Genomic DNA, 12460 nt, shown 5'->3' on the forward strand with positions numbered 1-12460 from the left:
TCAGGAACATAACTACAATGTTAAAGTGAGGAGTTACTGTAGTTGTCCCTGCCCAGCACTGTGGGGTGTTAATGTTGCTAGCATATAATTGTCCTTTTGCTCATCTCTTGTAGGCATATAGAACCAATGAGAGGTTAAAGAAAAAATTTTACTGGCCAGGGATACAGAATGATGTGGGCAACTATTGCAGACCTTTTGATTTATGTCAGAAGGGGAGACCTGTAGGACCACAAAAAGTCCCCTGTTCCCCTTGCCTGTGATACAGAGGCGTTGTATAGGGTAGAAATGGACATTGTGGGCTCTATGCTGTGTCTTACTCAAACAGGAAAAAAACATACCTTGGTAGTAGTGGATTTTGCCACTAGATACCCTAAAGCAGTTACACTAACTAACGTAGAGGCTGATACTGTGGCAAAAGCCCTTTTCACTGTTTGCAGCATAGTGAAGAGATTTTATCAGATAATCAGTCAGATTTCATGTCCCACCTATTCAGTAAATTACGGAAATTATGTGGCGTGAAACAACTAAAGGCTGCCTCAGCTCAGCCAGAGACAAATGGCTTGGTGGAGAAGTTCAAGGAACATTGAAAGCAGTGTTGAGAACATATGTGAACCTAATACTTTTTCTGTGAGGGTGATAGGGATTGGACCTTGCAGGAGGACGATTTTGGTATGAATTTAGGTCTGGAAGAGTACTAAGGTCAGATGGCAAGGAGTATCCAAGTTGGGCAAAGCCAGGTTGAGGCTTGTGGGCTGCTGGCAGGCTTTTGGGGTCAGTACTCTGAACGAAAGCTGCAAAGCCATAAGACACCCAGGGTTGCCAGACATACATTGATTGAACCCCTTACTGCAGCAGTTCTCAACCAGGGGTCCGCAGGACCCTGCAGCTGAAACACTGAGCCCAAGCCCCAGCGCCCCTCGTCACAGGGCTGAAACCCCAAGAATTAGTTGCAGTGCCAGAGTGGGGCAGGCCCAGGGGCAGATCCACCCCCCCTCCCCTCTCCGAGGCCACATCCCCTGGCCAGGTCGGAGGTGGGAAACTGAAGTCAGTGTGGGCAGCTGCTGCTCTGGCTTGTGTCATGGAGCAGGCAGCTATGGCATTCCCCCATCTTCAGCTGGTGCCTGGGATTGTGGCTGCTCCTCAGCTCACGCAGGGGTAAGAGCTGCCCAGGCAGGGGGACCCCGCTCTGTGGCTGGCAGTGCCCTTGGGGAGCAGTGATGACAGGAGAGCCCTCCTGGCACACAGCCCCTAGCTGTCCCCTCCCTGCATCCTGAGCTACCCTACTGCCTGCACAAAGCCCCTAGTTACCTCCTTCCTGCACCCTGAGTTACACCTCACAGCCCCTAGCTACCTTCTCCTTGCACCCTGAGCTGCCCGCACACAGCCCCTAGATACCCCCTCCCTGTACCCTGAGCAGTTTTCAAACTTTTTGAGCTGAACCCCCACCACGCACAATCCAGACAGGCTGAGGTGAGTCAGGGGTTGGAGGTGGTGCTGCCTTCCTGGACCCTGCTGTGTCCATGCCCTCCAAAAATAGAAGTCAAACTGCGCCTATGCCTGAGGGCTCCCCCCAGCCCGGAGCCCAGAGTCCCCCCGCCCTCTGCTGGGCCCTGGAGTTTTTGTAGCATGTTGAGGGGGGCCTCAGAAAGAAAAAGGTTGAGAACCCCTGCCTTATGGGCCTCGTTGAGCCCCAAAACAGCACACCCTGTAAAGGGACTGTGTTTCAGTCAGTACTTGCTGTTGAAAGCCAGTCCTTTTTAGGGTGTCTGAAGTTGGACATCCCAAGTCATTAGTCACTCTTGGAAATGTTGTCCATTTTCTTGGGAAGGGTGTCATTTAGGTCTTCACACATTACCTTGATTACCCAAAATTGTGAAAGAAGATTAAAGACGTGTGGGGTTTTTTCAGTTTATATTGAAAACACTGATCAAGGCAGTTTACAAACTGGGGGGATTCTGAAAGCCAATCTAAAAAGGAAATGAAGTAAATGAGTAATTCAGATACTCTTTTCTCCATTAAAATGCAGTAAGAAAATACTAGTAATTGGAGGATGACAGTAGGGCAAATAATACAAATATTCTTTCCCTTTGCTTATGCCATTTTAGTGGGTTGGTTGGATTGTTTTTATAATTACAGCTATCCATGAAGCTAGATTCTGAGGATTTTTCTCTACTAACTTGAGTAGCCTATTCTTAAATTGTTTCTCATTCGTACTCAAATTTCATTTCAAGATCTGAAGGCATCTCATGGAGAATCATTTGAAAAACACTTATGATGTGTTAATTTTTTTATTATTATTACTAGGGATGTTTGCATGAAAAAAAATCCTTTTCTTAAAAAGATGTTTGTTGCATTTTTCTCACATGAAGTAATAATGTGCCAGTTTAACATCACAATTACTTGCTCTGGAAATTATTGATACCACAAACAAAAATACGACTTTAGGGAATAAGCAGTATCATAGAATCATAGAATATCAGGGTTGGAAGGGACCCCAGAAGGTCATCTAGTCCAACCCCCTGCTCGAAGCAGGACCAATTCCCAGTTAAATCATCCCAGCCAGGGCTTTGTCAAGCCTGACCTTAAAAGCCTCTAAGGAAGGAGATTCTACCACCTCCCTAGGTAACGCATTCCAGTGTTTCACCACCCTCTTAGTGAAAAAGTTTTTCCTAATATCCAATCTAAACCTCCCCCACTGCAACTTGAGACCATTACTCCTCGTTCTGTCATCTGCTACCATTGAGAACAGTCTAGAGCCATCCGCTTTGGAACCCCCTTTCAGGTAGTTGAAAGCAGCTATCAAATCCCCCCTCATTCTTCTCTTCTGCAGGCTAAACAATCCCAGCTCCCTCAGCCTCTCCTCATAAGTCATGTGTTCCAGTCCCCTAATCATTTTTGTTGCCCTTCGCTGGACTCTCTCCAATTTATCCACATCCTTCTTGAAGTGTGGGGCCCAAAACTGGACACAGTACTCCAGATGAGGCCTCACCAACGTCGAATAGAGGGGAACGATCACGTCCCTCGATCTGCTCGCTATGCCCCTACTTATACATCCCAAAATGCCATTGGCCTTCTTGGCAACAAGGGCACACTGCTGACTCATATCCAGCTTCTCGTCCACTGTCACCCCTAGGTCCTTTTCCGCAGAACTGCTGCCTAGCCATTCCGTCCCTAGTCTGTAGCTGTGCATTGGGTTCTTCCGTCCTAAGTGCAGGACCCTGCACTTATCCTTATTGAACCTCATCAGATTTCTTTTGGCCCAATCCTCCAATTTGTCTAGGTCCTTCTGTATCCTATCCCTCCCCTCCAGCTTATCTACCACTCCTCCCAGTTTAGTATCATCCGCAAATTTGCTGAGAGTGCAATCCACACCATCCTCCAGATCATTTATGAAGATATTGAACAAAACCGACCAAAACCGAACAAAAACAGTAGGAGCAGATCCTGTTTCTTCACAGATCACTAGTAATAAGTAAGGACCAAAAAAAGGCCTGAAAAGAAGACATATAAACAGACTTTTATTTTGGAAACGGAATGCTGCTTGACACCGTACCTCTTCTCCTCTCTCCCTCCCCCAGTTTTCCATGTGGAATAATTGCTCTTTTAGATTGTGAATTTTATTTATTTATTTATTTGTTAAGCACCCAGTTCTCTTTGATTAACTCCCTTTGATGCTTTGCTGGATTAGGACTTTCAGGTACAATTTTAAAAAGACTTTTTAAGCAGTAACTTTGATGAGCAGTCACAGTGGAGTCCAGTAAAATTAATCACTTTTCAGAATCAACACCTAAACTAGTTCTTATTTTGGTTTTGATTGCAATGTATTTGGGAAACACAAGTAAATTCTTAAGTTATTTTTTATGTTGTTCAATTTGATAAACTAAAAATACAGACTCAATAGAGCAATTTCTTAAAATAGCAATTTTGGTAACGTGTTTTTTAAACTTGACTCTCAACAATATTAGTGTAAGACTAGTAGCACTAGACTACTGAAAATAGACACACAAATTCCTGTTAATAGATAGCAATGCAAAGAAATCTTTTGTCACTTAATTAATAAGGTTTTCTGTATTTGTTTCATTGTTACTTGGAAGATGCTTATGCTACAGTGATGATGGCTATGTAATTACCTAAATCTATAGCAATAATGGTACTTTTTGTAGACATGGCTATCTTTTTTTTTCCTTTTTAGATTCCCATTTTATAACTACAGTCTTTTCTCATATTTTAAAAAGATTTTCTTATAGAAAACGTTGTGTTGTTTTGTGTAGGGTTATTTTGAAAGCTGCAACATACATAGAAACAGGATAGCAGGCTTTGAGGTCAAAGCTTATGCCAACCCTACTGTAGTTCGGTGTGAAATCCATCACGGTCAGACTGGAGGAATCTATGTTCATGAAAAAGGAAGAGGACAATTCATAGAGAATAAAATCTATGCAAACAATTTTGCAGGTGTTTGGATTACCTCAAACAGTGACCCAACAATAAGGTTGGTTTGTTTCTTTGGTGGTTGGGTGTTTAGTTGGTGCTCGTTTGTAGGAATGTTTTAGGGAATAACATTAACATTCCTACATATATCAAAATGAAATGGATGTGTCAGGGTGCAATGGAATTATATCTTTAATTTGCATGCATACAATACATTTTTAGAAGTATATAGTTTCTTAAAATTCTGCAATCCTGACACTATTGTAGATTTCAAAACATGGTAAATTTTCCATACATTTGTACATTTTATATATGTTTAGATTATATGGTACAGTGTAACTTACTTTCATAGTTTTGTAACATGTGGTTTTGTTCCTTAGGGGCAATGCAATTTTTAATGGGAATCAAGGTGGAGTTTACATCTTTGGTGATGGGAGAGGCCTTATTGAAGGAAATGACATTTATGGTAAATGTATACATTTACCTTATTGCATCTTGGACTTTTTATATTTTGTGTGCCAAATTTTCTTAAAGTATCACCCCTTTCAACAGGTAATGCATTAGCAGGAATTCAGATTCGAACAAATAGTTGTCCCATTGTTCGACACAACAAGATTCATGATGGCCAACACGGTGGAATTTATGTGGTGAGTACTAACTACATATAGCGAGTCTAGGCATGTAGATTCTGCTAGGTAGTGTTTTCTGTGCGTGTTATGGAAATGTAATGCCTTGTATACAGACTTAAACTTTAAAGTAAACATTTAAAGTTTCGTTTTCTGTTTTGTCATACTTTGAATGAAGTAGTTTGTTATGTTCTACAGATAGGTTGACCTAATTACAATTAATCTTGTTTTAATTTTGGCAAATATAACTAGAATATTTCTTTTAAATTCAAGACATTGCCCTACAGTGTAATTTTAAAAGGGCTAGCTAGCAAACTATCATCAGATTTAAAAAAAAAATAATAAGGTTTTATCTTACATCCATTTTTGGTAATAATTTTACATCATGTACACTTAAATCTAGAAACCTGGAGCATTTCACATTTACCGCTAGACTGACTAAATTCATATCTTCCCACCCACAAGCTGGTATGTGTCACTAAAAGTACACAGAGAAGTTAGAAGTCAAGACTAGAGTCGTAAGTCTCTCGCATGTGAAACCAAGGGTTATATAAAATGAACTGAAGCTCTCAGACTAGAATTGTATAAATATTTGCCTTAGTATCTGACCCTGCAAGTCTAATGTAGCTTTAAGTTTAAACACAAATGCACCAGTAAAGATTGTTATATGCCTTAAGTAAGAAACATAACTTATTTTATTTTTAATAGACAATGCTGGATGTAAGATTAGAACCTGGTTTCCTAGCACACAGTTGAGTGCAGAGCTCCACTAGCAAAACCCAGCAGAGATTTCTAAACTTCAGTACAAACCCTTGAAATCTCAAGTAGTAAATCAGATGTAAAAAGAGAAATTCTTAACCTGTTTTTACACTTAAAATGTTCAGAAATATAAAGTCTCATGAATAGTACAAAATGATTTTTTAAATGGTAGTAACTTGAGAACTCTGGGAGACGTCTAACATAGGAAAGGACATCACACCTGGACAAAGAGATTTTTTTCCCCACAAAAAGAAAAAGGCTATAAAGCCAATATTTGCAAGAGGCTACTTTATTTAATCTTTGACTTATCTTGCTTGTATTTAGCATGAAAAAGGACAAGGTGTGATTGAAGAAAATGAAGTTTACAGTAATACTTTGGCTGGAGTCTGGGTGACAACCGGAAGTACTCCAGTACTGAGAAGAAATAGAATACATAGTGGGAAACAGGTGGGGGTTTTTTTGCATGATAGAAATACTGTTTTCACACTTCTTCCTTACTTCTAATTTAATTATTTTATTTTTAATGTCAGGTTGGTGTTTATTTTTATGACAATGGACATGGAGTGTTGGAGGACAATGACATCTATAATCACATGTACTCAGGGGTTCAAATAAGGTAATATGTGTTTTCATTTTACATCTAAAAAGGGATTTTATTGTATTATCCTCATTTCTCTCTTTACTCCTCCTTATCTTTCGGTTCCTAAAATTTACCCCGGGAGGAGGGGAGAGGCGCGTCCTATTAAATCTAGTGTCCTCAATTTCAACTCAAGGGGAGGAATTCTTGTCAGGAGAACCTGGATGCTGACTTTTATTCCCAGTTTCTCTCTCTGTTGATAATGGTGTGAAGTCTTAAGTCTATTAGCTTACTTGGAAACAATCAAGGATTTCTAAAGGCTTGCAAGCAATGTCTTCTATATTTTTGCATGGGGTCTGATGTGTAAACCTACAGAATGCTGATGTGATTAATGTACTATTTTTTGCCCCATCTTCAGATGTATTTTAAATGTTCCGTTTTAGGAAACCTTTTTTAATGACTTATTTGCTTGTGATTATCTATAGAACTGGAAGCAACCCCAAAATTAGGCGCAACAAAATCTGGGGAGGTCAGAATGGTGGTATTCTTGTTTATAATTCTGGTAGGTCCATTCTTTCATTTTTTCAGACCTTAAGATGCTTTGCAACATGGTTATTAGAAAGACAGTTATGTTGAATATTTTTTTTTATAGGGCTTGGATTTATAGAAGACAATGAAATTTTTGATAATGCAATGGCTGGAGTATGGATTAAGACAGACAGTAATCCTACGCTAAGAAGAAATAAAATCCATGATGGAAGAGATGGGGGCATCTGTATATTTAATGGGGGCAGAGGTAGCATTCTTTCCTCGTTAGAATATGTTAAATATATTGGATTTATAATCTAATTTCAGATTAAGATATTGTTCTTTTAAATTGCTCTTTAGAAATTTGATTATTTTTCTTTATGAAGTAGTAAAATATTTATTTAAAACATACTAATGCTTTTTAGTGTCATCAGTTAAATCTGTAATACTAAACTGTAATAGGCAAAGAAGAAATTCACCTCAACCAGGAAGCCTATTCCAGACTACTTCTATAAGGCTAGACTTCTTCCTTATTACCTGCGATCTACATTTGTCACTTTTTTGCCATTTAATTCAAGGACAAAAGGTCTGATGTAACCATCAAATTGAAGATTTCAGATCTTGGATTTGTGAGGGGGTTGGTTTTGTTTATAAATGTATAGTTTTTGTCAATACCAAAGATCTGGAAAGAGCCAAACTTCCCCTACTACCTATTAAAAGGAAAATATCTTATTAAGAAATTAGGTAGTTAGTCCTTCATTGTGGATTATTAACTTTAGTTTTAGGTTATGAAGTTTTGAGTTGTGCTGCACTGCAGCAGAAAAGTACCAGTCAAAAAATTATGCTCTTCTTTGAGACTACCAAATGCTGCTGTAGAAGAAAGAGCAGAGCACAAAGTCTGACAGATTTGGTTTTCTTAAATACAGAGTAGCCTCTAGGTCAGTGGCTCTCAACCTTTCCAGACTACTGTACCCCTTTCAGGAGTCTTTGTCTTGCGTACCCCCAAGTTTCACCTAATTTAAAAAATTACTTGCTTACAAAATAGACATAAAAAATACAAGTGTCATAGCACACTATTACTGAAAAATTGCTTGCTTTCTCATTTTTACCATATAATTATAAAATAAATCAATTGGAATATAAATATTGTACTTACACTTCAGTGTATTAGTATATAGAGCCGTATAAAGAAGTCATTTTATGAAATTTTAGTTTGTACTGACTTGGCTACAGCTTTTTATGTAGCTTGTTGTAAAGCTACACAAAAATCTAGATGTGTTGATGTACTCCCGGAAGACCTCTGTGTACCCCCATGGGTACGTGTACACCTGGCTGAGAACCACTAGTCTAGGTGTATTACTTATGAGCTTACTGTAATGGGTCATAAGTCCCCATGTTTTCCCCATCTGTACTGAAAATCCTAGTTATATTAAATAACCTTAGAAACATATAAATTGAGAATAACTTTCAAAAGATGACGTATTATCACCAACATCCTGTTAATCCTTACGTCCTGGGAATACCCATCACTGGCATTGAAATCATTGGTACTATGAGTAAAATATCAAACAAATTGCTTATAAAGAGAAACACAAAGATGCTTAGCCTTAAATCTGGTGTTTGTTGTTGGTTCTGTTGTAGGACTCCTTGAAGAGAATGATATTTTTAGGAATGCTCAAGCTGGTGTTCTCATCAGCACCAACAGTCACCCTGTGTTAAGGAAAAATCGAATATTTGATGGATTTGCTGCAGGTTTGTATTCTTTAAATCATATATTTGAAGGGTTAGAGCTTACAGATTTTAGTTCAGTATTATGACAGGCAAGGGTCCCTTTTCTACAGCTAGGATTATTATTCATTTGAACAATCTGAGATATTCTACAGTTATGTTCTAGAAATCATTTGGGATTTTAGAATTGCCAAAATGCCAGTTTGCAGCATTCTCTGAAATTATCAGGAAATAATGCAGTTTCTATCTCATCACATAGCAGATTTCCTAGTAACTGTTCACAATTTTCTTTTGAAAGTCAATCAGGATGTATATGTTACTGACTTGGTGAGAGTTTACTTGAATTTTCTATCACTAATCCTGTTTTAGAGCAATGGAAATTTTAGCAACATACTTCTGAGATTCTGGAATCACTTCGCGTGGAAGGCTTCAAAAGTATTGAAATCTGTGTTTTTTATGGAATCAGTTGAATAGGAATACTAAGTCTTATTGTAATAATGGTGACTTTCGTACACTGCTGTTTGTTAGACATTGTGCTATAATAGTTCTTTAATCCTAATCAATTGAAATTGCATGCTTGAGTTTTCTCCATTTGTCTTTCAGAAAAAGCAAGCTTCTGTGAAGACCTTTAAAAGGTCTTGCTTCTGTGTAGTGCTGGGGAGCTGCCAAAATGAGTTCTGGCCAAGTGACCTGAAGGAGTCTGATTTCTGAAAATCTTGGGCTTAATCAACAGACTTTTTGGGTGCCCACCTTGACACCTTTTAAAAGAGCATATCTTTTCAGATAGCGTACAGTTCCTGAAAATCACGTCAAGATGGGCACCTAAAAAAATGGCATCACTTTTGAAAATCTTGGTCAATTGTACTGCCCTGTTATCCGAGAAACTAGTGGTTTGATTATTAGTTGCTAATTGGAAAACATGAAATTGGCTTCACTTCTGTGAAGAGATGCAGTGGGAATGTTTGGACTTTAGCTCGGTCAGTCACAGCACAATTTCTAGATATTAGTCATTTTGCCAATGACTGTCTGACCGATCATAGGAAATATTAAGTGCTTTAACTGTAAATCTGGCTGCTGAAAGAGATATAAAATGCACACTAAGGCTTTGATTCTCTGCCTCACCTCCCCCAAATACAGGTATTGAAATAACAAATCATGCAACTGCAACATTAGAAGGCAATCAGATTTTCAACAACCGTTTTGGAGGCTTATTTCTAGCATCTGGTGTCAATGTAACAATGAAAGGTGTGTGGATTTTACATTGCATATTTGTTTACATATGGCATTTCTTAAAGATGAATGGCATACTGGAGACTTACAAATTCTACAATATTGCATATCCCAATGTCTCATTTTTGGCAGTATTACACTTTAAATTGCCCTGAACCTAAGAACTTCATCTAAAAGAAATAAGTTGAGCTTTGTTCAGAGTTAAGCCAATAGCTGGAACACCTTTAAAGCACTGCAGAGTCCAAGGGAATAAAATGAAAATTGTTTGTATCTAATTTTCCCTGGCAGAATGTAGCCTTTTCCACTGACCACTTCATCAGTTAATCCTTCTTTAGACTGTTTTGATATTGGTTAATTCTTTCTGGTTGGGAATTTGAAAGACCATACTGAATTCCTCTAATCAGAACTCCTTGCTATGTGAGTGAAAACAAGTATCCAGTATGGTTCAGAAACTTACTTTACAAGTCTGTTAAAGTAAGTAGCTATGAACCACACACTAGCGAGGCAGCATTTTGCAAGTGAATTATAAAGCTAGTTGTGAGACGCAGACTTGGGCACTAAGGTTCCTGGGGTCTGCGCTTGGATCTAAGAGGCATGTATGGCTTACTGCTAAGAACAGTACGTATAGATAGACTGAGTGGATGAGACCGGTCTTCTATTCCCAGCTCTGCTGGAAGTAACCTTTTGCAACTTGTTACCTTATTTGAAAAATTAGGGGAAATACTGTCCTGCTTCCTAGAATATAGGTGTGAAACCTTGGTCAATAAAGGCTGTCTACTGAAAGAAGTAAGACCAGAGCTGCTTGATGTTTTTCTCTTTCAATAAGGAGTTCTGCTGTGCATTCTCTGAGGAATGCAGAAGCAGCCCTATCAGCTGGCCTACTAATCTGTCAGCAACCCTGACCTGGAATCTAGAAGGGATGGCTTAGTTGTTTACATATCAGGAATACCTAAACTCTGGAACTATAGCCTAAAATTCTGACATGGAAAACTCAACCTGTTACTGTAGTTCCATTACTCCCAGGAGAATTCTGCACCACTGCACATGCACATAATTAATGAGCTACACATACTTTTAATTTTTTGCGCAGTAAAAAGCTTCTGCAAGAAAGTTACTGCAATTCCACCTTTTGCCCATCAGAGAGCGCTATGGTGCTAGACCAGAGCAGTAGCACCTGGCTAGCTAGGACAGAAAAAGAGCCTGCCTTCTTCACAGCGCCTGTCAGGCCAGGGCAGGAGATGGGGAGACAGACAGCATGGGGCTGCTTGGGGGTCAGACAGGGGTTCACAAGGGCTAGTGGGGGAGGATTGGGGTAGGGACTGAATGGGAGTGGAGGTGCAGGGCCACATGGGGACTGGGGGGCGACTGAGTTGGGGGCAGACACACATATAGGGATGGGGGTGGGACACATGTAGACAGGAGGGCCAGAAGAAAACATGGGGGTGCAGGGACACCTGGAGACAGGGGCAGATGTGCCTGTCTGAATTGGAGAGGCTAGGGATCAGCCAGAGTCTGCATGGGGGAAGCTCCCTAACACTCCCTCCCTGCCCCCAAAAAACCCCAGGCTCCTTCCCAGCAATTACTTCCCTCTCCCTCATCTCCTCAGTTACCAGTGATTCCCCCAAACCTTTGCACTGCTTCTGAGGAGTGTGGGAAATACTGTTCTGTACTGTAGTTTAAATGAATTATTACTCAGAGTTCTGTATTAATATGCCTGGTAAGGAATCTATTTGTCAAAAAACATTTCTTGAATCTTTTGTCTGTACTGTTACAGACATACTTGCTGACAGTATTTTTAAAATAAACGTAATTGAAACTGTTGTGATTATATTGTGTTATTTTGACAAATAAAATATGCAGAATTTGAAAATACTGTATGCAGAATTTTAAACTTTTTGGCGCAGAATTCCCCTAGGAATATTCCATGCAGTTTACTGTGTGGGGGTTTGGGGATCAGACCTAAAAGGAATGTTCTAATTATCTGATAGTTTATCCTTTTATTACAGATAACAAAATAATGAACAATCAAGATGCCATAGAAAAGGCTGTCAGTAGAGGCCAGTGTCTATATAAAATATCAAGTTACACCAGCTACCCAATGCATGACTTCTACAGGTAACAAATTTATAAACAGTTATAGGTCATGAAAGGTAAGAAAAAATAGTAATCTCCCTCACCCAGCATCCCTCTAGCATATAAGTGATTAAATAGAAAGCTGTCTAGTGTAAATGATGAACCAGCTTAGATCTATTGTCTAGAGTCTGCAAGTTTGATTGGTTTTTGGTTAACATTACTTCTACAAGGAAATTGGCATTTTTCTGTGCTTAACACATTGCCAATTACAGATGTGCCTGTAACCACCTGTCCATTTTCAAATCATGCCTAATGTGCTACATTTTACTTTAGATGTCACACTTGTAACACCACAGATCGTAATGCCATATGTGTGAACTGCATTAAGAAGTGCCATCAAGGACATGATGTAGAATTTATTAGACATGATAGGTATGTTAACAAGAATGAATACTTTGGCTGAGCAGCTTTACTATTCAAACTTAAAGCAAGTTTAATTCTCCTACTGAAG

General features: G+C 39.2%; 1 protein-coding gene across 7 annotated transcripts in view; it reads left to right on the forward strand.

Moving 5' to 3' along the window:
- FBXO11 (F-box protein 11) overlaps positions 1–12460 on the forward strand; it is a 197778-nt gene that overhangs the window by 183961 nt on the left and 1357 nt on the right. For 5 of the 7 annotated variants that reach the window (XM_073339263.1, XM_073339264.1, XM_073339267.1 and 2 more), the window contains 11 exons: positions 4272–4489; positions 4809–4894; positions 4981–5075; positions 6138–6260; positions 6344–6429; positions 6876–6952; positions 7043–7186; positions 8560–8670; positions 9784–9891; positions 11883–11991; positions 12283–12381. In XM_073339263.1, the coding sequence (XP_073195364.1) occupies positions 4272–4489; positions 4809–4894; positions 4981–5075; positions 6138–6260; positions 6344–6429; positions 6876–6952; positions 7043–7186; positions 8560–8670; positions 9784–9891; positions 11883–11991; positions 12283–12381 (1256 nt within the window). The remainder of the gene's footprint in view (positions 1–4271; positions 4490–4808; positions 4895–4980; positions 5076–6137; positions 6261–6343; positions 6430–6875; positions 6953–7042; positions 7187–8559; positions 8671–9783; positions 9892–11882; positions 11992–12282; positions 12382–12460) is intronic. The other 2 variants (XM_073339268.1, XM_073339266.1) reach the window with 2 other exon arrangements.

Source organism: Lepidochelys kempii, chromosome 3, assembly GCF_965140265.1.
Source record: "Lepidochelys kempii isolate rLepKem1 chromosome 3, rLepKem1.hap2, whole genome shotgun sequence".
In the NCBI taxonomy this organism is placed as follows: domain Eukaryota; kingdom Metazoa; phylum Chordata; order Testudines; family Cheloniidae; genus Lepidochelys; species Lepidochelys kempii.